General features: G+C 48.8%; 1 protein-coding gene across 1 annotated transcript; it reads left to right on the plus strand.

Annotated features, from left to right (window-relative positions):
- The first annotated feature begins 742 nt into the window (after positions 1 to 742).
- LOC122439457 (histone-lysine N-methyltransferase PRDM9-like) lies at positions 743 to 14,820 on the plus strand. The gene is made up of 11 exons (XM_043464485.1): positions 743 to 748; positions 1,156 to 1,279; positions 1,587 to 1,694; positions 5,872 to 5,921; positions 7,677 to 7,833; positions 8,663 to 8,764; positions 8,978 to 9,249; positions 9,942 to 10,009; positions 11,080 to 11,273; positions 13,709 to 14,144; positions 14,565 to 14,820. Exons 2-11 carry the CDS (start codon positions 1,213 to 1,215, stop codon positions 14,818 to 14,820), a joined length of 1,710 nt encoding a protein of 569 aa, XP_043320420.1. The 5' UTR covers positions 743 to 748; positions 1,156 to 1,212.
- Positions 14,821 to 25,544: the final 10,724 nt, after the last annotated feature.

A 25,544-nucleotide genomic window follows, 5' to 3' on the forward strand; every position in this document is an offset into this window, starting at 1 on the left:
AATAGCACCCGCAGAGACACCAAATTTCCTCAACCTCGGAGACCCTGAATCCCTCCGCCTGCAAGCTCTTAAAACTCTTCCTCCTCAAGACCCTAACTGTCCTGCCTGTCGGAGCCCTAAAGTCCCTTAAAAAGAAACCCCCGATTTCCTCAGCCTCACAGATCCCAAGTTTTCTCACCCTGCGCATTCTACATCAGCCAAAAGATTCCCAGTCCCCTCTAGCCGAGCGACTTCTCCCTTAGACGTAGAACCTACGTTATGCCCAGATTTTTCTGAGTGTCCAGGAGGAGATCCTCAAAACCCTTCTTGGAGAAACATTCCCTCTGCTGTACTGGAACAGAGTCCTGATTTCAGCCTGACCCCAGTACAGCAGTTAGGGGTTTCCGGGTCTCATCAAAAATCCCTCCATCACCCACAGACACATCCCTCCCAGTGCCTTCCCTCAGAGGGGCTGAATTGTAGGGAATGAAAGAAACCAAATCTAGTTCACATTAGGCTGATCTGTCATATCTAGTCAGGATCCGTCCATCCCACCAATACCCTCACCCTGACTTTCCCCTCACCTTCCTGCCCTGGACACTCCACCCAAGGCAGACAGACCAGGCTCTGGACACTGCTCTGGGCTATCTCAGCACCTTCTTCTTCCACAGGCACCTTGGCCTTGAGCACTCCAATGGCCATGAGGCCGAACAGGTCTCCAGAAGAGAGCACTGAGGGAGATGCCAGGAGAACAGAGTGGAAGCCCACGGTGAGAGGTGGAGGCGGCAAAGCTGGGCTCTAAGCCAGCTCTATAGGAAGGACACGGCGCTGGTCCCTGAAGCACCACAGACTGGTTGCTCAGGCAACTGAGTGAACCCCCCTGTGACTGTACACAGGTTGGGAATGCCTGATCCTGTCTGAGATGGTGGTGTGGAGCGGGACAAAACAGGACAGTAGCTTCATCAACTGCCCTGTGTCCAGGGAGAGTTAGGAAAATGCTCAGCGTCTGTTCAGTTAAGCAGGACACGGTCGGGAAGGAAAGCCTTCATCCCGGGTCTCACAAAGACCATCCAGTAGCTTCAGGCTACTCCCTGCACAAAAGGTGGAGGAGAAGGCCCAGCTCTAAGGTCTGACTTAGATTAGTAAATCACTGATGAAATCTATTATTTTCCTTAGGCCAAAGATGCTTTCAAAGACATCTCCGTATACTTCTCCAAGGAACAATGGGAAGAGATGGGAGAATGGGAAAAAATCCGATATAGGAATGTGAAAAGAAACTACGAAGCGCTGATTGCTATAGGTAACAGGAAGTGCTGGGTGCCTGTGAGCCTGGGAAACATGAAACAGGTCTTCACCCTCAGTGTTCACTTGGCCCGCTCTTAGGTGGCTTCATCTGCTCACAGTTCCCTTTTGTGTGGAGACTAACCAGGAGGAAATGTTTACCAGTTTTGCACCAAAGGAAGGTTGACCCTGCAGTGCAGAGCTCACCTCTTGCCTTGTTCTAGATTCCCCCAGCCCATCCCACTGATTCCCTGACTTTGTGACTCTTTCCATTGTTTCTATGCTTTGTTTCTCCTTCTTAGGACAAATATTTTGCTTTATTCCAGGTTTCAGAGCCACTCGACCAGATTTCATGCATCACCGCAGGCAGGTCATCAAGCCCCAGGTAGATGACCCTGAGGATTCTGATGAAGAATGGACACCAAGGCAGCAAGGTGAGAGGCCAGGAGGATGTGGAGGTGTCTTCCTGAAACCAGCCTGGGCTTAGGTCTCAACTACATCTCAGCCAGTAGTAGGGAAAACATAATTTTCAGCATTCCAAAGTAGTTTGGCTGAATATTGACATTAGCCGCAATGAAGATGAATGTATAGGTTTTCCAGTGTAATTCTCAAAAAATTTATGGTTAAAATTTATCATTCTTTTTACAAAGAATTATTTTTGCTAAACATTCTTAGTGAAAGGCAGTTAAAGAAACCTTAGAAATAAATTCATGAAACAGATTTAATACTAATCTCATTGGTTATTGGATTAAATCTCTTCAAAGAGGAAATGATTAACATATTATGTCAAGATACATTATTTATGTATGTATATAAAACAAAACCTGTGATCTTCTTACCCTAAGGTTAAACTAATTCTTTATTTTGATTCTGGGAAAGGGTTGGAGAGAACTATTTATTCTCCATGATCTTTCCCACATTTCACTGACCAGAGATGGCATCAGGTAAATAAAATGAAGTACACTTATTATAAAATAGAAGTGAGCGCTCACTTCCTCTTCTGCTGCTCAAACAGTTTAGGATAGTTAATCTGCCTAGACTGGAGAAAACAATTTAGATAGTTCTATGATTCTCCATCTATGGATTGCTGATCTCCCAGATTTTTAAAAATTATTTATTTAGTTTTGGCTGCAGTGGGTCTTCATTGCTGTCCATGGGCTTTCTCTGGTTGCAGTGAGTGTCTTCTCATTGCAGAGCATGTGCAGGCTCTGTAGTTTGTGACACACAGGCTTAGCTGCCCCGAAGAAAGTGGAATCTTCCTGGACCAGCCATCAAACCTGTGTCCTCTGCATTGGCAGGAAGATTCTCATCCACTGTGCACCAAGGAAGAACCTCTGTTCCCTTAATTTATTAAAACTAGTAAAAGGGACATGAAAACAAATATTGGGTTGTCTGCAAAGGTTTTGGCATAAGGAGAGATTCTTCATAGGGAATACATACGCCTCGGATCACCATACGCCTCGGTTCACCATACACTTGCACGTCTTTATTTACCTTTTTAACAATTTCTGAGTGTATGGCACACTGTTGCTAATTATGTACACGTTAGTGTTAGTGGCCATAGTGCTAATCGCTCAGTCATGTCTGACTCTGCGTACCCATAGACTGTAGCCCACCAGGCTCCTCTGTCCGTGGGATTCTCTAGGCAAGAATCCTGGAGTAGGTTGCCATCTCCTGCTCCAGGTGATCTTCCCAACCCAGGGATTGAGCCTGCATCTGTTGCATCTCCTGCATTGCAGGTGGATTTTTTTACCGCTAAGCCACCGGGGATATACATACACAATGCTGTACACAAATCTGTAGAAATGTTACATCTTGCTTGACTGAAGCCCTAACCCACTGAGTAACAATTCTCCAATCCTTCCTCCTCACAGCCCTTGGCAACCACGATTATATTTTCTGTTTCCATGGATTTGATTAATTTAGATACCTCATAGAAGTGGAATCGGGCAATATTTGCCTTTTTTGATTGGTTCATTTCACTTAGTAAAATATCATCAAGGCCCATCCATGATGTAGCATGTGACAGAATTCTTTTTTAAGGCTTCAAAATATTCCGTTGTGTGCATGTGGATATAACAGCTGTAATATATATCTTATATATAATCTTTATCTTTTATCCACCAATGAACATTTAGATTGCTTACACATCTTGCCCATTGGGAATAATGCGGCAGTGACCGTACATGTGCCCACTATTTAGTCAATAACTTGCTTTCAATTTTTTATGGAAATACACTTTTGAGTGGGACTGCTAGATCATACAGCAGTTCTAATTTTCTCTGGAAACTCCATACTGTTTTCTAGAAAGCTTGCAACATTTTACATTGCCAACAGTAGTGTATAAGGGTTCCAATTTCTCCATATCCTTACCAAGCTTGCTACTGTCTTCTTATACATATTGCCCATCACAGAAGGTTTCAGTTTGTATTTCCCTATTGATTAGTAATATTGAGCATCTTTTCATATGTTTGTTGGCCATTTGTGTATTTTCTCTGGAGAAAAGTCTATTCAATTCCTTCTCTCACTGTTATTCAGCTCAGACTGCCATAACAAAGCAGACTGCATTCCTTAAACCACAGAAATTTGTTTTCTTACAATGCTGGAGGGTGGAAATTTGATATCAAGGTGCCATCATGGTCAATCAGGGTCTCTTCCTGGCTTATAGGTAGCCTTCATACTGGTGTATGCTTAGTAACCCCTTATCAGATGCATATTTTACAAATATTTTCTACCGTCCTGTAGGTGGCCTTTTCAACTCTGTTCAGTGTCCTTTGCTGCACAGAGGTTTTAAGATTAAACTCATTTGTCTATTTTTACTTTGTTACTAATACTTGTGCACTTGGCACCATATCTAAGAAATCATTGCTGTTTCAATGTCCTGAAGTTTCACCCTTGTTGTCTTCTAAGAGTCTTATCAAGTCTTGCATTTAGGTCTTTAATCCATTCTGAATTGATTTTTCTTCAAGATGTAAGATGTTCATTATTTTGCATATGGTTATTTTGTTTCCCCAGCACCATTCATTACAGGGATTAAACTTTCCCCATTATCTTGACACCCTAGATGAAGATCATTAGACCATGTATCCAAGAGTTTATTTCTGGCTGTCTATACTGTTCCATTGATTGACATATCTGTCTTTATGCCAGCCAGCTTCCTCAGTGGCTCAGCAGGTGAAGAATCTGCCTTCAGTGCAGGAGACACAGGAGATGCGGGTTCACTCCATGGGTTAAGAAGATCCCCTGGAGAAGGAAATGGCAACCCTGTCCAGTGTTCTTGCCTGAGAAATCCCCTGGACTGAGAAGCCTGGTGGGCTACAGTCCAAAAGGTCACAAAAAGTTAAGAAGACTCAGCGACTAAGGATACATTTTTTGCCAAATCTACACTCTTTTGGTTCCTGTACCTTTGTAGTATATTCGGAAATCAGAGGCTTCCAGCTTTGCTGTTCTTTCTAAGATTGCCTTGCCTATTTGGGGTGCTCTGAGATTCCGTGTTAACTGTTGGATGGATTTTCTATATCTGAAAAAAATTCCATTGGGATTTTAACAGGAATTGCATTGAATCTTTAAATTGCTTTGGGTAGTATGAACAGCTTAATAATATTAAGCCTCCAAATCCATAAATATGAGACACCTATCTATTTATTTATGTCAGATTCCTTTCAGCAATATTTTGTAGTTTTCAACATATAAGTCTTTCATCTCCTTAAGTTTACTCCTAATTGCTTCATTCTTTTCAATGCTATTATAAATAAGATTATTTGTCCAGTGGCTGACTCCACACTCCCAATGTAGAGAACATGGGTTCAGTCCCTAGTCAGGGAATTAGATCCCACATGCCGCAACAAAGACCTGGCACAAACAAATAAATAAAAATAAATATATTGTTTTTTAATTTATCTGTTCAGTATAGCTTTAAAAAAATAAAAAAATAAATAGGATTGTTTTCTTACTTTCCTTTCTGGAATGGTCATTCTTCATGCACGGAAAGATATTTGAATGTTGATTTTGTACCGTGCAACTTTCTGTGCAGGATTTTTGTGTTTGTGGATTTAAAGATCTTTCTGCACATAAAACCATGCCCCTGTGAACAGACATAATTTTACTTCTTTCTTTCCAAATGGAAGCCTTTTGTTTCCATTTCTAACCTAAAGCCCTGACTAGGAGTTCTAGTATCATGGTGAACAGAAATGTTGATAACGGGCATCCTTGCATTTTTTTCTTGATCGTAGAAGTTTTCAGCTTTTCACTGATGACTAGGATGTTAGAGGTAGACTTTCAATATATGACATTTATTACATTGCAGTAACTTCCTCGTATTTCTACATTGATGAGTACTTTTGTCATGAAAGGCTACTAAATTTATTAGATACTTTATGAACATCAGATGAGGCACAGATGAAGTTTCATAATTTTTTTTTATTTTTAAGATAATTATGTAATGCCCCCAGTGGAATCATGGGAGTTGATGATACAGAAATCATCTTCCATTCCTCCTTTGGTAATCACTGTCTTTGTCACTCTCTGGCTCAGAATTATGTCTCCTTAGTTAGAATACCCAGAGTTTGGAAGCATTTCCCAACCAAAACACTGATTCTCACCATTTTTTAGGTAAACCTTCTTCTTTGGACTTCAGAGTGGAGCACAGTAAACACCAGAAGGTGAGTATTTCCCAAATCCTGTTGCCAAAATGTCCTCCTCATGGATCCAGTCACAGGGGAAAATAGGAGAAAATACAGAGATCCTGGAGACGGCTGCCTTCCTGCCCTGGATCTTTAGCACACTGTCTGACATCATCACAATCTTTACAGTCAGTAAGAACAACAGCAGTAGTAGGCGGTTCTGTTGTTACACTATTTTCATAATATTTCAGACTTTAAGCATTTTATGTGAATAAACTTACTTAAACCTTAAATCAGTCCTACAGTACCTATAAGTAGGTATATAGCTATCACCATTATAGATCCAGAAAATGAGGTAAAAAACCTTTGATTATATGTCTGAGATCACAGTATCACTGGTAGTGCAATCTAAACCAATGCACGTTCTCTAAGCCCCTTACAAACTGATTAAAACTTCCATAGTTCTATGAAGCTTATTCATACATCTTTATATCATTCATCTGAGAGATGTTTTCAACCTCAGTTCTTTTGTGCTGTGCTAGGGAAGGATATGCTGAGACATCTGACTAAGGGAAGCTTAAGGACATGTTGGGCAGTTTGTAGAGTGGACAGTCCAAGATGAAGAAGGAGACAGGATCCCTACCTCAGAGCCTCCCATTCCAATAAGAGGAAGCAACTCACAACCCTGAGAAGCCTCAGGTTGATGACTGAAAAGCAACAAATAAGAAAACAACAGAAGGACGTCACATAGATTACCCACTTTTGAGTAGAAACTCATCATCTGGGCATCATTTCAAATGCTCCTTCTTGCAGGAGGAGAAACAGCTCCTCCTCTGAGCTCTAATAGGCAACTCTCCTGTTTGGAATCATGTGTTTAGCCTGCCCCTGTGTTGTGAGCTTTGAGAGCCTAGCCCACACCCATTCATTCTCAGAAGTCCAGGCCCAGCTCAAAGCCCCTGAGGGCCCCTGAATGTTTTGAGAATGAGTGACTCCACATTTAAGCATTCATCTAGGAGTAGAAAGGTCAAAGAATGCTGAAGATAGTATCTGTGAGCTAGACTTCAAATATAGATGCAGTTTAGGGAATAAATTGATACCAGGGATGTACGCTCACGTTCCTACTGTATTAGATAGCTCACAAAACAATTTGTTGAAGGTTACTAAATTTCATGTCCACTATAATATTAAGAATTAGCCTGAATACCAATTCATGGATCAGGAAACTGAGGAGAATCAGCTAGTCATACAGCCTTGTTCAAGGAGAACTGATGTGACCAGCTACTTTAATTCCAAACATTGTCTCTAGAACATGGCAACCTGCAACTTTCATCTCATTTTCTTTATTGTCTAAATGTGTTTCTGCCGATCGTCTTTTCTCTTCTTAATCTCACTGCTTTGTCACCTTATTTTCCAGATGTGTTTTTCCCCTCTGTAATTGTCCATACTTCCTCATCCATCAAAGGGCCACTAATTAATACAATCCCCCCGGATCTCTCTACGAGCACTTACCCTCTTCTTTCCCTGACCTCCAGCTATTCTCCCTGCCTTGCTCTCATTTTTACGCAGAAAGTTGAAGGGGAAGAACCTTAAGATATGAATTCTAGTTTTGATTCACTATCCACCTAGGTCCTTTTGTTACATTCCAGTGTTCAGGCCTCCCCGCCCCCCCCCCCGCCCACAAATCAGGTATTTCCAAGAATTGTCAAAGTATTAACTAAAGTCATGCATGTCAAAACAGTTCATAAAGTCCTAAAGAACTAAAGAACTGCATGTTGTCTCTTACTCACATGGAAGAGAATGTCCAGGGCACCATTAAGTAAGGAATCTAGTTTGAAGGAATTGCCCGGAGTAGCAAAATTGCTGAAAACAAGTGGCTCCAAGCAGGCTCAGAAACCAGTGCCCCATCACAGAAAAGCAAGGACCCCTGGACAGCACCCCAGACAAAAAGGCGGTAAGAGAAATTTGGGGAGTTCCTCTAATTACTTCCTCTAATCCCTGTAGAAAAGCTAATAAGTGTGACCTAGGTGTGTGGCATGGTCTTTGGGTAGGCGGGGGTTTAAGCTGGATGGATCTGAGTCATGATGTTAGCATTGGGGCCTTGGGAAAATCTTATACATTTTCTGAGGTCCTGATTGCTATCTGGAAAGTGAAGATAAGGAAACATAACTCATACAGTGCTTGAAAGCCTTACATTAAATGCAAAAGTCTGACACCTACAAGTAGTTCGATAAACCCAGCTGTGATGATGGGGACCATGCTTTGTTAGTGTTTATGCCCAGACCTCTGCTCAATGCCTTACATGTCATGTGCCCTTAACATATATTTTCTGAGTAGATGTGTCAGTGAACTATTTCCTAAGTAGGAAGGTTGGGAAGTTAAACCTACTAACGGGAAGTGCAGGATGCTATCACTGAACTGGGCATCTGTGGTCAGTGGAGCCTCAGTCTCCTGAACCTGTAGTTAAAGGGAAAAGAAGCAAAGTACAGAGAATGGACTTCTTGGTGGTGAAGTGATTAAGACTCCATGCTTCCAGTGCAGGAGGTGTGGGTTCCATTCCTAGTCAGGGAACTAAGATCCCACAAGCCATGCAGCATGGAGAAGAAATAAATAATGTATCATTAAAACATAAAATTACAAAAGTAAAAGTTTGAAAAATACATGTAAGAATGTTTTAACAAAGTGTATAGATGGACAGGTAGGAGATCTCACACTTTCTGATAAAACAGGGACTAACTCCCCAGACCCTGCCAGCCTTGCTTAGCTTCTGTTCTCCATCTTAGAACTCAGAAGAAAAGAAACTGGAGTGAAGAGGTACAGTTTACGAGAAAGAAAGGGCCACATATACCAAGAGGTCAGCGAGCGCCAGGATGACGACTACCTCTGTGAGTGACCCCGGTGGCCCACTCACGGAGAAGGGGCTACAGGGCCTTGGTCCACTAACCTCACCCCACCATTTGGTCCCCCGGCCATCCCCTTCCTCTATGACTTCGGGTGCAGGGTTGAGGCCAAATGCCATGAATGCCCCAGTTCCTTCTGAAGGGCGTTACGACCAGCAACATCACTATACCTCTTCTCATCCCTGTTCTCACCTCCAGATTGTGAAGAGTGTCAGAACTTCTTCATCGACAGCTGTGCTGCCCATGGGCCCCCAACCTTTGTAAAGGACTGTGCAGTGGAAAAGGGGCATGCCAACCGCTCAGCCCTCACTCTGCCCCCTGGGTTAAGCATCAGACTGTCGGGCATCCCTGCCACTGGACTTGGAGTGTGGAACGAGGCGTCCGATCTGCCGCTAGGCCTGCACTTTGGCCCCTATGAGGGCCAGATCACAGACGATGAAGAGGCCGCCAACAGTGGATACGCCTGGCAGGTGAGAAGCACCCATTTCCCTGTCCTCTGGCCTCTAATCACTTGTACGTGGTCGGGGGTACTTCATGTCTACATGCAAGGACGCAGATGGTGATAACATGGTCGGCAATGACACAGTCAGCCCTGTGTACTGTGTGCCCTGGGCGTGAACACAGGACTTCCATCTAAAGGTCAGAGGAGAGCTGGGAGCACAGTGTACACTCAGGACCTCTATCTAAACGTCAGAGGAGAGGTGGGAGCACAGTGTACACACACACAGGACCTCTATCTAAAGTTCAGAGGAGAGGTGGGACCACAGTGAACAGACACTCAGGACCTCTATCTAAAGGTCAGAGGAGAGGTGGGAACACAGTGTACAGACACTCAGGACCTCTATCTAAAGGTCAGAGGAGAGGTGGGACCACAGTGTACAGACACAAAGGACTTCCACCCAAAGTTCAGAGGAGAGGTAGGATCACAGTGTACAGACACACAGAAGTGACTCCTCCCTTGTGGAGCCCTTGCCTTCAATGAACCAAGAGCCTCAGACTTGGAATGATGAGTAAGGGGTTTACCGTGGGGTCCGACTGGCAGGTGAATCCATGCAGGCTGAAAAGCACCAATGACTACACAGGGAAATAGCTCTTCTATATGTTCCTACCAAGAAAAAATAAAAGAAAGAGGAAAGCTTGTAACTCTTTCTCTGACACTCAGATCACCAAAGGGAGGAACTGCTACGAGTATGTGGATGGAAAGGACACGTCTTGGGCCAACTGGATGAGGTGAGGGCAGTGAGTCTGCAGTGTGGAGACATTGAGACTCCCTCCATCCCACGCCCCTTTCCTTCTCAACCCGGCTCCCTCAACAGCTTTCACATCTTCTTTCCTCTTTTCCCTCCATATCATGCTCTTTCATTTCAAAAGACACTAGAAAGAAGGAAATAAAAATATGGCATGTGCCGTCAAGATACAAGTCTATATGCTGAACAAAACTGCTGGACTTGAAAACAACTTGAGGAGCCTAGATTCACCAGGGACACTTTAACTCACTTAATGGACACTTACCACGCACTTTATGTTTCAGTTTAGACAGTGAACTTCGTTACTGAAGCAGATCACACAACCCATGTCCTTTTGGAGAACATACTGCAAACAGATATTAGCCAATTGATTTCAGGAACAGTAACGTAATTTTTTTCTCTTTGAGTAACTGCACAGCGCCAGGATAACCTATATACAGGAGACCTTGACTCTATGTGGGCAACAACCTCTTCAGGCCTGGTTCCAGTGAGAAGTGGGCCCTGAGGCCTCGGAAGGATTGGAGGGCAGGATGGCCCTAGGCGGGGCCATTCTCTGAGGGCCTCCCTTTCATCAGGACAGGCAGACAGTGAACAAACTATTACTGTTCCCTGTCTCAAGCTATATCAAAGCTCTCTCCATGTTTCCGTGGGAGGGGGTGAGCAAGTGAATAGGACCCTGGATACACGTGGGGAGATGGGAGAAAGCCTCGGGAGAGAAGGCAGGCTGGGGTGAGTGCTGAGGGGCTGCGTGTTAGCCAAGGAGCACCAAGTCCTGTGGATGAAAGAGAACTTAATTCAGAGTTTAGAGGAGCTGGAGGTCACCAGCCTCACGGACAGTCCAGGTGGAGATGAGTCTTAAACTGGGCTCCGGAAAATGGCTAATTAGGTAAGAAGAGAAAAGCATGGAAATTCACATGGCCTGGTCGAAGGTGTGAACAGAAGGTCCACATGAGGGGCGGCCTCAGAGGCGGAAGGCAAGGAGCTGGGCGTGGTCGCAGAGTGGAGGGCACTCATCACCTGAGATTTCTTTCCCTTTCCCGGCCTCGCCCCCAGGTATGTGAACTGTGCCCGGGACGACGAGGAGCAGAACCTGGTGGCCTTCCAGTATCACGGGCAGATCTTCTACCGAACCTGCCAGGTGGTCAGGCCGGGCTGTGAGCTGCTGGTCTGGTACGGGGACGAGTATAGTCAGGACCTTGGCATCAAGCGGGACAGCAGGGGGAAGAGTGAGCTCGCGACCGGGAGAGGTGAGTGTCAGCCCTCTTCCAGCACCGACCCCATCCTGGGAGCCTCCGTGGTCCGATTTCGAAGCAGAGGACAGTCCAGTCCAAAGTCAGTAGAGTTACAATTAAAATGCCTCAGAATTTAATCTTGTCATATGATTGTTAGGAAAAATTTTTTATGGTAAAACTGCTAGTTCTAATTTTTAATATTTCATGCAAAAAAATATGTAACATCACCTTCTGCTGAAAGGCTTAGAAGCAAAAAGCAAGTTTTCTAGCACCTACCAGCTCTCTGCCCTTTACCTCTTTCTTCCTTATTCCCTCCCATTTCTTTTTTTTTTTTCACTAAAATATAGACATTTTATTTTAAAATATTTATAGGACAAAGATATTTAAAGAGTCACACTAGGAAATTTATGAATGACATCTGCCAATTTAAAGAAAGTAAATGGAATTCCTTAGTCATTAGTATTTTTTACATTTATTTATTTATTTCATTTATTTTTATTAGTTGGAGGCTAATTAATTTACAATGTTGTAGTGGTTTTTGTCATACATTGACATGAATTAGCCATGGATTTACATGTATTCCCCATCCCGATCCCCCCTCCCACCTCACTCTCTACCCGTTCTCTCTGGGTCTTCCTAGTGCACCCGGCCCAAGCACTTGTCTCATGTATCCAGCCTGGGCTGGTGATCTGTTTCACCCTAGATAATATACATGTTTCGATGCTGTTCTCTTGAAACATCCCACCCTCGCCTTCTCCCACAGAGTCCAAAAGTCTGTTCTGTATATCTGTGTCTCTTTTTCTGTTTTGCATATAGGGTTATCATTACCACCTTTCTAAATTCCATATATATGTGTTAGTATGCTGTAATGGTCTTCATCTTTCTGGCTTACTTTACTCTGTATAATGAGCTCCAGTTTCATCCATCTCATTAGAACTGATTCAAATGAATTCATTTCAATGGGTGAGTAACATTTCATGGTGGATATATACCACAGCTTCCTTATCCATTCGTCTGCTGATGGGCATCTAGGTTGCTTCCATGTCCTGGCTATTGTAAACAGTGCTGCGATGAACATCGGGGTGCACACAAGTGCAGTGATGTGCATTCAGTTACTGTTCCAGTCTGTTGTCATGTGAGTTCATGCTCTGTGCCAGACAGGGCTCCACGCACCGAAACAGACAGAACCACTGCCCTGGGGCAGCAGGGGCTTCACACCAGACAGGGGCTGGTGCTCTGAGGGAAACAGCGCAGGGAACGTGCCTCGGCTCAGCGTGAGCAGAGGGTGGGGTGTGGTGCAGGACGGTGCGGCAGGATCTGTGCAGAGATAACGCCTGCGGGAAAGGATTCCAGGCAGGGGAGCAGCCAGTGCCTCAGACCCAGGGCCGGGAAGAGAGGCCATGCCAGGGGTCACGGGAGGAAGCACAGAGGGAGAGGAAGGAGGCTGGATGGGACACGGAAGCCTCAGGGCCTGTGTTCATGTGCAGGCCCCAGGGGTCCTCCTGGGTGACACAGAACAACAGCAAGTCTTTCAGCTGCAAGCAGCATGTTCTCTGTGCTAAGATGATGCTTTGGTTCATTTTTGGGAAGAGACAGCAGCGGGGAGTCCCCTCAGAGGTCAGTTCATTGCCAGACATGAGGGGAGAGTGGGCTGGCCGAAGATGCTTGGGAGTGAAGGTGTAAAGAATCTTGCTGGACAGGTATTTTTAAATAGGGCTTCCTAGTGCATGTTAAATGGACTAAGCCTGAATGAAATAAATGAGGTATGAGTACTGGTGAGGCTGGAGAAAGGATATTCCTTTATTTTATGATTTATGGGAAACTGAGAGAGGAGCAATTTGTAAAACAGTCTGGGCAGCAGGAGCCAGAGACCTGTAGTCAGTGGGACCTGGGCCGCTCGGTCTCATCCAGTCTCAAACCCACTTCCTGCAGAGATCGGCACAAAGGCTGCTCTTTGAATAAGGAGCCACAAAGTCAGGTTTACCCACACCTGCTGTAACCACCCCCTGTGCTGCCTCCCATATGCAGAGAGCTCCAGGCCAGGCGCCCCTAACTTAATAGACCCTTTCCCCTCACAGTGAGACTCTCAGGAGATTCCACCTAGTCATCAAGTCTTATCCCTCAGTAGGGTAAATACCTGTGGCCACTGTGACATGACATTTCAGATACTTACAGGCAGGGAAAGTCCCTACAGATCCACCTCTATCAGGAGAGATGCTGCCTCTGATGCTGCTGGAAGGTCCCCTATCTGGGTGATATGTAGAAAAGGCCCCTGACACCAGCTTCCTGGATTTCTGTAGATGTAGAGAATAAGAGTGGATTGGAAAAGTGGACTGTAAAGAGACACTTGATGGGAGACAAATCGTGCACTGTCCACACTTAGATAATTAGTGAGGCAGGCCTGACCGAGGCAAACCAGCTACCTGACCAAAAGCTTCCTCTTTCAGCAGAACCGAAGCCCAAGATCCACCCATGTGCCTCCTGCTCTCTGGCCTTCTCCAGTCAGAAATTCCTCAGCCAACACACCCAACGCAGTCACCCCACTCAGACTCTCCTGAGACCATCTGAAAGAGACTTCCTCCAACCAGAGGATCCCTGCCCAAGCAATCAAAATCAGCAATATTCAGATCCACACAGCCCGAGCGACAAACCTGAGGGTCAGGAGGTCAAGGAGAGGCCCCAACAATTGCTGAAAAGCGTAAGGTTGAAGAGGATTTCCAGGGCCTCTTCCTACTCAACCGGAGGACAAATGGGGGGTTCTGGGGTACATGAGAGAATGAAAGACGAGCCCAGCACACGCCAGAAACTGAATCCAGAGGACACAGGCACATTGATCACAGGGACAGGGGTCTCGGGGAATATGAGGGTCACGTACGGAGAGTGTGGGCCAGCCTCCAAGGACAGGTCAAGTCTCAGCACACACGAGAGGACACACACAGGGGAGAAGCCCTATGTTTGCGGGGAGTGTGGGCGAAGCTTCAGTAAGAACTTCAACCTCATCACACACCAGAGGTCACACACAGGGGAGAAGCCCTATGTTTGCGGGGAGTGTGGGCGAAGCTTCAGTAAGAACTTCAACCTCATCACACACCAGAGGACACACACAGGGGAGAAGCCCCATGTTTGCGGGGAGTGTGGGCGAAGCTTCAGTCAGAAGTCCCATCTCATCTCACACCAGAGGACACACACAGGGGAGAAGCCCTATGTTTGCGGGGAGTGTGGGCGAAGCTTCCATCGGAAGTCAGCACTCATCACACACCAGAGGACACACACAGGGGAGAAGCCCTATGTTTGTGGGGAGCGTAGGCAAAGCTTCAGCGATAATTCAAATCTCATCACCCACCAGAGGACACACACAGGGGAGAAGCCCTATGTTTGCGGGGAGTGTGGGCGAAGCTTCAGTCAAAAGTCCGTCCTCATCACCCACCAGAGGACACACACAGTGGAGAAGCCCTATGTTTGCATGGAGTGTGGGCGAAGTTTCTGTCAGAAGGCCCATCTCATAACACACCAGAGGACACACACAGGGGAGAAGCCCTATGTTTGCAGGGAGTGTGAGTGAGTCATGACCAACAAACCACACCTTAGCCACAGGAGGATTACTGCAGCCACCCCATGCCTCAGCTCTCAGGGGGCCTCAGAGGAGGCCTATGACCCGTTACTGTCACCAAGAGTATGAGGAGAGACTTCCCAGGTGGGCCAGGGGTCAAGACTCCAATTCAGAGACCCACGTTCAATACCTGATTGGGGAACTAGCTCCCACACGCTGCAACTAAGACACAGCACAGCCGAATAAATAAATATATGATAAATATTTTAAAGAAAGAGTGTGATAAGCAAGAATTACTTGTTAAATAGACCTTCCACTTTCGTGGCAGGAGAGGAGGTAGATAAACAGCAGAGGATTTCTTAAGTGTTCTGGAGATGTTCATGCCAATTGCCTTCGTGGTTTTTTAGGTCTCCTCTTCTAATAAATTTTGTCTCCAAACAAATCTGAAGCCCAGACTATGTACTCATTCCCCCCTTATCACTGACAGTAGTGGAGTCCAGTTGTAGCTGAACCCCTGGGAAGGCATCATTCTGGAGCCAACTCAGTTAGGTCACTGGACAGTCAGTTCCTGGGTCCAGGGAAAGGAATGCAGAGTGGAGTCAGACTCACCAGGGAAGGGAATTTCCTGGCCTCCTGGGAAGTGGGGCCTCTCCTCCTTATAGACCCCGACTCTCCTTTGGCCTCTCCTGGTGGCCCTCTGGTCCCCTCTGACTTCTGTAGCCGCAAAGGTGAAGGCCACGTGCACGTGTGTGTGTGAGAGCGCGCCTGTCTCAGCATGGGCCATCTGGTCTCTGCCGCCCCCTCCGGGTCATCACAGCATCTGGACTCCAGATGCGACCACAGGAGTCCAGTTCTCAGCCCTACCCCCAGCAGCTCTGTGAGCTGGGACAAGATGCTCAACCTCTCTGTGTCTCTATTCTCATCTGTGATACAGGGTGGGAGCACCAGCATTTTGGTCTGATGCGTAAGCACAGGCGGAATCTGGCAGAGGCTGGCTGAGAATGCAAGCCACACCTTTGCTTTCCTTTATGTTTTTTTATTCAATCGTTTTTTATTTTTTAATAGAAGGATAATTGCTTTACAGAATTTGTTTCTTGCATGTCCTCCAGCCCCTACACCTTCCAGGTCTTCAGAGCTAGATGAGGAAGGGGCTGTTTAGGCACTGGGCTGCCCTGATGAGGGAGTGTGAGGTCAGGGGTGCTAAGGGAGGCCGACCTCCCTTCCCACCCCTGCCGTTCCTGCTGAGCTGGGCAGCCCCAGGGCCCCTCCACAGACAGGCAGTGCCCACAGTCTTCACCCTGCCGAGAACAGAGCCTGGAGCGGCGTTTGCAGGAAATCCCTGTCTGTCCGCATCCCACCCCCACACGGAGGGTCCTTGAAGCCCACACCGCGGCTTCTCTCTGCATGGGCCTCACACCTGTGCCCGTGCGCTCTGGGCAATGCTGTCACGACCTTGAAATTCTTAACCATGGAAAAGTTCATCCTTACACTTCCCTGTCATGAGTGAAGTCTGATGGGCCCTGGGGTGCGCTGTGAGCAGAGCAGATGTACACACAGCACGGGTCCCGGGCTGACCAGGCTGCACGAGGGGACAAGGTGGACACAAAGCCCCCCCACCCTGGGTGAGTGAGGGTGGGGACAGCACCAGGAAGCCACGCTTGCTCAGACCCGGAACTGAGCTCCGACACAGAGTGGGGGCAATGGGGTTCTTAAGGTCGACCACACCCTCCCCTCTGTGAATGACCTCTGCCCTGGCCTGATCCTTCCAGGAGGGGCTCAGGAGGCTGAAGTCCGCCCGGCCACCAGAAGACACCAAGGGGAGACTGGGCCACGGGGAGGGGGGGCGGAGGGTGCGAAGTCCTCGACTCCGGGCAACGGCCCTCAGTTCCCTCCATGTGCCAGGCTTGTGAAGCGTCTCTACGTGAACCGCGTCAGTGATAACCACCCACTATTATTTTCCGGTTTCTATGCTTTCTTAAAGGAACGTGTTTGTCTGTGGCTTCGTTTCCCTACAGGAAGGGAAGCCACGTAAACTCCCCATCTTCTGTGGCTTCAGGCCGGGGCCACGGGAGGGAGAGTTAGGGGTGGTGTAGGCAGAGGGGCTTCAACTGAAAAGCGGTGGGGATCCAGAAACCTGCAGGGGCTTCTCACCTGCACCTCCCACCAGAGCTGGGCCTGGAATCCCCTGGAAGGCTGAGCAGGTCAAACTTTCTCCCTCCCCTCCCCTCAAAAAGCTGACTCCTGGGGCCAGCCCACAACACCCCCAAATTCCCCATCACCCACAGCCCCACACAGGCCCTCCCTCACAGAAGTGGGATGACCTGGATGGTGGCACAGATGATGTGTGACCCCAGAGCTGGGGGTCTCAGCTGACCTTGAGCAAGGGGGTTGGTGCTTTACACAGCCTCCCAGCCCAGGGAGCTGCCAGCAGCCACAAGCCATGATCTGAAGCGGAGCTGGGAGATGGGGAGTGGAGATGCGAGCTCTCTGAGGTCCCATCCTGTCCCCAGGACAGCGGCCAGGCCCCACCTGACACCGTGACTGCCCTGCACGGTCACACAGGACACCAGCAGTCACGGGACGGACAGCCAGCTGCCTTCGCCGCACGCTCCACCCTGACCACGGCGGCCTCGTGGCTGTACCAGCCCCGCCTGTGCGCGGCTCTACTTGGCTGCCAGGGCTCGGGGACCCTGGGTGATTCGGTGAGGGCAGAGCTCTAGAGGCCAAGCCTGTCTTCAGCCACCAGACCTGCCCTGCTTACTGGACTCATGAGCCCAGCCAGTATCTGAAGCCAAGATGCCTTTGGGAGAATGACACCCAGACGCTGACCTCAGAGCTCAGACTCCTGAAAACTTACTAAACAGATTATTTATAGCCTTTTTTTAAAATGGGATGTTGGCAGGAAGCGGGGAGGGGAATGACTCCCTCGGTGGTGCTGTGGTTATGAATCCACCTGCCAATGCAGGAGACGCGGGTTCAATCCCTGATCTGGGAAACCCCATGTGCCGTGGAGCAACTAAGTCCATTCACAACTACTGCAGCACAAGAGCCTGGAGTCTCTGCTTCCCCAGCAGAGCAGCCACCACAGGGAGAAGTTCAGCGCAGAAACGAGAGAGCAGCCCCCACGCCCGACAGCCAGAGAAAAGCCGGCAGAGCAGCAAAGACCCAGCAAGCCAAAATAAATAAATAACCTTGCTTTAAGTAGGAGATCGCAGCATTCTCTGCTGATCCAGAGGCTAGGACTCTGAGCTCCCAACACAGGGGGCCACGTTCAATCCCTGGTCAGGGCACTATTTCCCACATCCTGCAACTGAAGGCCCTGCATGCCACAGCTAAGACCCAGCGCAGCCAATTAAATGAATACTTAAAAGTAAGAGGCGGTTCATCTGTCACCATAAAAAACTGCGACATTTTAGGAAAAGGAAAAAAAATAAGAGCTTATTTTGCAAGTGCTCATGGTTGATTGCAAAAATTTTCTCATAATATGCAGCTGTTTAAAAAAAAAAAGAAATTTAGAAAATACAGAAACTAAAACCCACCCATAATTGTGTGGGGAACACCAATTACTGCAGCATGCGGCCACGACACACGGGAACACAGGTTCGTGTTTTTCTTCTACAAAGAAGTTTGCAGCCTCCACCCCTCTTCCCACCGGCCTCTGATCTGCTCACCAAGAAGACTGCGCTTTGGCCTCGTGACCGGGGGGTTTCTGTTGAACTCAGGGAGGTGGAGGAGCAGGGCTGTGTGGTTGGGGGCACCGTCTGGCCTGCAGTGAGGAGAGAAGCGCGAGTGCTCCCCCTCTGGGTCCAGTAACTCCAGGGGCCTCGGGGAGCCGCCCGGGAAGAAGCCTCTCAAACACCTTCCCTGCAGTCTCCACAGTTACAGCACGTCCCACGTCTCGGGGTTCAGCTGTGGGTTAACAAGTCCTCTCTTGTTGGACAGAAAAGTGTTTCCACAGAGAATCTGCCTGGATCTGGCCTCGGTTGGTACAGATGTAACAGGCAGTACGTTCAGGGCTCAGGGAAGTTAGTCCTCAAGCTCCCTGGGTTTAGGGCTACAGCACCTCCTCACCTCCATCCCTTCCACGGTCATGGAGCCTTCTCTTCCAGAGGAAGGTGTTTGACAACATCAGCCACAAAGACACGTACTGAAGAGGAGAAAGCCCACGGCAGGCGGGGCTGGGTGTTCCTGGGGGAGCAGAGGGGCCTTGGACACTCCATGCTGGACCCCTGCCCCACCGGCTTCTCCTCCTTCTCGCTGGACATGCAGCTTTCACCTGCTGGGTGCTCGCCAGTGAGGGGCCCCAAGACACCAAGCTGGGGTTGGCGATGGGGGAGCTGGATGCCAGGGAACCCGAGACCCTGCAGCAGGTCAGTGCACTGTGGACGACGGCCGGCCTCACTGACCGGTTAGGCCCTGTGCACTCAGGACACCCTCTCTGGACGCCAGGTGGAGGGCTGCTTCCCTGGTGCCCACCTGGGTCTCAGGAGGTAGAAGAGAGACCCTGTTGACCTTCCCACCTCCTGCCCAGAGAATGGCAAAGGCCAGTTCCCAAAAGTCAGAGCAGGGTGGGCAGAGTGAGTCTTGGGTCTCACAGGGTCCCTGTGAAGAGGGGTTCACTGCTCCCTGGATCCCTCTTGGTTGGTTCTCCTTTTGTGTTGTCTTCACACCAAATCTCACAAGGATGAGGCAGTCCAGGTGCCCACAGCATCACTTTCCCAGGTGCTGACAACCCTCCTTATTTATTATGGGCAGGGAGACAGGGTGGCTAATGTGATGCTCCCCTGGACCACAGAGGAGACCCCCTAGGTTGTGTTTCTTCTACTCCTGAGACCCAGGAGTGCATTGCGGGCAGAGCACCTCCAGCTGGGGTCTGGAGATGGTGTCCTGAATGAACAGGGCCTAACTGTCTACTGTGGCTTCAGGGGATATTGGCAAGAGGGGTACTAAATCCTTTCTAAATATTTCAGACAACCACTGAGTTCCTTTCGGTTTTTGGTTTCAGATCTTTTTATATGGTCCATTTTCAGAGTCTTTATTGAATCTCTTACAATATTGCTTCCATTTTATGTTTTGATTTTTTGACTGAAAGGTATGTGGGGTTGTTACCAAGTCCAAGCTCACTCTGCATGCCTCACAACAGGGCGATAAATCAGAGGCGAGGTGCTGAGGCAAGGGGTATGACTTTACTTGGAAAGCTGGCAGGCTGAGAAGATAGCAGACTAATATCTCTAAGAAACCATTTTATCAGCGTCTGGATGCCAGTGTCTTTCATAGAACACAGAGCTGGGAGGTGAGGAAATAAAGTAAAAAGGCCACTAATCTGGCAAATATCTGGAATGGCCAGCCTCTGAGGGAGATGTGTTACTTTCTCCCTCCTATAGCCATCCACAGGTGGACAGGTCCTGGATGGAGGTAGAGGGCCGGGGTTTCCTGAGGCAGGCCTTTATGTATAGACAGTATCCCTGTAGCAAACAGACTGACAGGAAGCAAAGGTTAAAGTAAAACATTCAACATGGAGTCAGATTTTGTTCTTCCCCGTAACAATTCCCCAGTGTCAGCGTCCATTCCACAATCTTATGGGAAAAGGGGTGATGAGGTTTCTAATTGCCCCACTAGTTGCATCTTTTCGGGAGTGCCCACCACTGGTGCGAGTGTGCTGAATGTTGAGATTTGTCTTTGATGTCCTTTGGAAAGTCTCTACTTCATATGGATAGACATAATAATATTATAATACAGGTGTTGAGAGTTGTTTTATACAGTACAAATCTTTTAGGACTTCAAAACCAGGGGGCAGCAGCTAAAGTTAAGGAACTTAGCACTTTTCTATGTGTGGAAGATGCACCAGCCATCTCACTGAAATCATCCCCTTTGATATACACCTCACCACCTAGGACCAGCATCCTGACTTCTCCTTTCTGAGTTTCCTTGGGGATCACAGTGGGGAGTGGCTGCAGTCTGATGGCTGCTGGAAAGCAGGTATTCTTCTCTTTCCTGAGGTTCCTCAGAGCTCACCATGAGGAGTGGCTTCAGTTTGATAGCTTCGAGAGAGTAAGAGGGGGAACCTGGGTCCCCATTGAGATCATCTCAGCAGAGAGAGCAAGCACGTCCTGTGACTCCAGACAATCTTCCAACGTTAAGGGCTCAGCGTTCAGCCTGCAGGATCCACATTCGTCAGCTCAGCCACCATGCTCTGCACTTAGTTGCTATTTAGCCCTGAAACCTGCACTGCAGGAGGCCCTCTAAATGTGGCGTCCTGTCCATCAAACTCTCGGTCATACCCTCCAAGCCTGACCCAGGCCCAGCTCTGCTGAGAGGGTCTCACTGGGGACCCAGGTACCCCCTCCTGCTCTCCCACATTCCGTACCTGAGTGGGGAGAAGGCAGGGGCTGGGGGCACAGTGCCTCCAAGCAGGTAGGGCAGACGTTCTCCCATCACCACTTGTGGTCCATCCCTGGGAGCACAGTCTAATGTCAGCTTTAGCAGCAGAGGACATGTATCCCCAGAGCCGGCCCACTCTCTAGGGGATGTGAGCTGTGAGCACTAATACAGGAAACCCCGAGTGACCTGCTTAGGCTGGAAGACTAGTTCCTGGCATGTGAGCTGAAGTCTGAAAGTAGCTTCTCATTGGGGTTTAGCCTTCTCCAGACGTAGCTTGGGGGCAGCAAGAGTGCAATAAGTGGCCCCCAGCTGGGGCAGCCACACAGTGCCTCTCGACAGCCCTGTGGAAACTGTGCACCAGAGTGACCAGGAGCCCACATTCACCCTGCGGATGGCTTCTGAGAGGTCCGTGACAGACTAAAGCAACCATGAGCCTGTACTCACAGCAGACAGCCTCTGAGAGGTCTGTGACAGACCAGAGTGACCACGAGCCTGCACTCACCCAGCGGACAGCCTCTGAGAGGTCTGAGACAAGTCAGAGTGACCACAAGCCTGCACTCTCCCAGTGGTGAATTCTTGCTTGGAGAGTCCCATGGACAGAAGAGCCTGGTGGGCTACAGTCCATGGGGTCACAAAGAGTCAGACACAAATGAACACCTGAGCACACACACATGAAACAGAAATGGACTCGGGGACAGAGGGGACAGACTGGTGCTCTCCGAGGAGGAGGGGGCGGTGGTGGGCCAGAGTGGGAGGCTGGGGTCAGCAGATGTAGCTTTTGTAAGTAGAGTGGATAAAGACGGCCCTGCTGCATAGCAGAGAATAATATGCAGTATCCAATGATAAACTATATAATAATATTTTTAAAAAGAATGTATATATGTGTACAAGTGTATCCCTGAGCTGCGCAACATAAATTAACACATAGTAAGCCAGCCATAATTCAAAGGAAAAAAAAAAATACTGATAAAAAAAAAAAAGAACAGACCCTAGCCAATTACAATAGACACTCAACCCAGAAGCACCAAGTCCCGAGCAGTCAGAACATGGACAAACCAGTCAGAAGAGGGGCCGACAGGAGACGGGGTCCCACGGCGGCCCATAGGCTACCTGGGAGCCTGGGCGCCGTAAGCCACAAGTGTCGCTGGAGGAAATGAGAACCCACCCACACGACTCCCCCTCCAGCTCAAAACAAAGCGGCTCTGCTTCCCCTGACCCCTTAACTGAAGGGGCCCTGGGACGCCCTGGCTTGGTGCTGGGACCAGGAATGTACTGGTCGGATCCCAATGCAGGGGAGGTCTGTGAGGGCAGCTCTGGAGCGGGTGGGCCAGGATGAGCGCAGCAGCTCCGCCCGTTCCTCGAAGGTCGGACAAAACAGAGCCCAGGAGGCCGGAAAGTGTCCTCATGGAGGGCAGGCCCCACGTCGGGGACTCTGCTCTCTGGCTGAGGCCCAGCTCTGACCCCCTGGGCCAGTCTGCAGCGCGTTCTGCACACGCCCTGACGGCTCAGCTGCTGAGCCCCAAGGAGAAGGCTTGTGATGGCAGCCATGCCCACAGGCACCAGCAGCACTGACCATCTGGCTCCCGGCCCAACAGCGAGGTCCAACTGAGACCAGTGGACACGTGGTCAGCGGTGCTCCAGGCTGGGCCCTGTGTCACCAGTAAATGGCAGTGTCACAATGCAGGCCAGCAGGACTCAGCCTGGTGGATTGCTAGACTCAGCGGGGACACACCAACCCGTGAACACTCCCGGCGCTGGGTCAGGCAGAGACCCGAACAGGCAGACAACTGCAGAGAGCAGAGCCCACAGCACAGACAAGGTGCACCCGTCCCCGGGCAGGGAAGGGGCCCCATCTCAGGGGGCGCCCTTGGGATCCCCCAGCTTAAGCATAAAGAGGCTTCAGGCACAGGTGGGAGGAACAGACTTGGAGCTGCTTTTAAGTCATTCAGGACAGGACATGCGGGTGAGTGAAGGCCAGAGGGAATGTACCATAGAAAACAGAGTGTCTGGGGAACAGACGGGCTTGGGTGGAGCCGAGCCCAAGGGGGCTGGGAGTCCGGACTCAGAAACCCTGTATGTCTCTCTCCCTTCTCGGCCTCCTAATCTACTTAACCCTCACTCTGCTGCCTGACGCCGCCTGACCTGCGCATCTCCACACTGGCACCGTCCACTTATTCACAGATATTTGCTTAGCACCTGGCTCCGGCCAGGTCGTGTTCCAGGCACGGGACAGCCGTGAGGAGACAGACAATAACCCCAATCCTTGGGAAGCAGAAATTCTACCAGAGGCGAGATGCACCGCTCCTGTGGCCGAGCCCCGGCCTTGCCCTCCTCTGCCACCGGCCGGCCCACTGGAGCTCCAGGCCCAGATGCAGTTCAGTCTGAGCATTCCCCCTCCTCCAAGAAGGCGCCTCTCTGGACTCGCCGCCCGTCAGCCCCTGCCTCCCCATGTCCTGTCTGCTTTTCACTACAGACCACCATCTGAAACGGCCTCCCCGCCACCTGCTTGACCTCAGTGTACCTGGTGATGTGACATCCTCGGTGAAGGAAGGTCCCAGCTGCCCTCACGGCTTTCTGCTGAGTTCCCACCACAGATTCCCCTCATGATGGCCTGGAAGGACTCTCCACATGGGTGTGGGGCAGGGGCTCGGTGGGGCCCGAGAGAGTGGGCCGCCGGGGCCGCTCCAGTGGTCAGGGTAGACAGGGACCTCCCAGCAGTGGCTCGGACTGGCCGGCAGGCTGATCAGCTTCCTTCTCCCGGGGACCACGAGGGGGCGAGGCTCTCATCTCTGCTCAGGTTCCTGGCTGCCCAGGAAGGGCTGCCAGTTCCACAGTCCTGAGCACCCTGTGAGCTGTTACACATTTTACCTGTGTGATCTCAACTCCCTCAGGCAGAACGCTCTGGGCTACACACTTGGAACAATCTACTGGAGTGGTTTCAGTTCAGTTCAATCGCTCAGTCGTGTCCGACTCTTTGTGACCTCATGGGCTGCAGCACACCAGGCCTCCCTGTCCATCACCAACTCCCAGAATTTACTCAAACCCATGTCCATTGAGTCGGTGATGGCATCCAACCATCTCATCCTCTGTCATCCCCTTCTCCTCCCACCTTCAGTCTTTCCCATCATCAGTCAGACATGACTGAGCAACTGAACTGAACTGATGCGACTGTGAATAAATGCAAGAGGAAGAAATCAAAGTCCTACCCCCTTGGTTTATCATACTGCCTCCTGACTGTGAGCCCTTCCTTCTGTGAGCCCCTAGACCCCTCAAGGGGGGCAGGCACAGGTCTTGAGGCATGAGCCTGCTGGGTTCTCCTCTCTGCCAGCTGAGAATTGGAGCCAGCTTTATATTTCCTCCAGACTCAGTCTCCATGTTCTTTCATTCAGCTTCAGTGGGCAGAGAAGGCCAAGATTGTGGTCAGCAACAATACCACTAACCTGATCATCAGGTTAACCTGAATTAACACCACCACGCATAGCCTACTAATTAGACTCACAAGCCAACTCCTCCTTAATCAATGATACCAGCTTCAATTTCTCATTAGTTTTCTCCCACTCCCTATGGGCCCCACCACTGATTTTAACTACATGGTTATCACCCGTTATACTAACCGTCAACACCACATATTAAAAGAATCTCTACAAGAAAAATATATTATCACTGCTAGTCATACTATAATTATTTTAATTGTAACATTTACTGCCATAAAATTAATTATTTTATATATTCTATTTGGAGCAACACTAGTTTCAACACTCATCATCATTACCCAAAGAGGAAATCAAACAGAACATGTTAATGCAGGTCTCTGTTTATTTTATACCCTAGTAAGTTGTCTCCCCCTCTTAGGGATACTTGTCTACATTCAAAATACAGTAGGACCTTTACATATTCTAATGCTGAGCCCAATCAGTATCCAACTCTTGATCCAATGGTTTCATATGGTTAGTATGCATAATTGCCCTTATAGTAAAAATACCATTTTATGGCCTCCACCTTTGACTACCTAAAGCACATGAAGAGGCCCCTATTGCAGGCTTCATAGTTCTGGCTATGCTGCCAGTACTACTAAACTTTGGATGCTATGGTATACTATGAATTAGGAATTACAATAATTTGAAACCCACTAACAGACTTCATAGGGTATCCACTCACTCTATTGTCTTTATGAGGCATAATCATAAGCAGCTCCATTTGCTTATGCCAGACAGACCTAAAATCACTCACTGCATACTCTTCTGTCAGCCACATAGCACTTTGCTAACCTTACCCGAACACCTTGAAGTGGTATAGGAGCCACAGCCCTAATAATTGCCCATAGTCTTACATCCTCTGTATTGTTCTGCCTGGCA

This window comes from Cervus canadensis, chromosome 4 (genome assembly GCF_019320065.1).
Source record: "Cervus canadensis isolate Bull #8, Minnesota chromosome 4, ASM1932006v1, whole genome shotgun sequence".
In the NCBI taxonomy this organism is placed as follows: domain Eukaryota; kingdom Metazoa; phylum Chordata; class Mammalia; order Artiodactyla; family Cervidae; genus Cervus; species Cervus canadensis.

Excerpts from the sequence above, each read along its gene's own strand:
- LOC122439457 (XM_043464485.1), top strand. The coding sequence starts at position 1,213 with ATGGGAGAATGGGAAAAAATCCGATATAGGAATGTGAAAAGAAACTAC. Across the intron at positions 8,765-8,977 it reads CCAGGATGACGACTACCTCT|ATTGTGAAGAGTGTCAGAAC; the intron begins GTGAGTGACCCC and ends TCTCACCTCCAG. Across the intron at positions 10,010-11,079 it reads TCTTGGGCCAACTGGATGAG|GTATGTGAACTGTGCCCGGG; the intron begins GTGAGGGCAGTG and ends CCTCGCCCCCAG.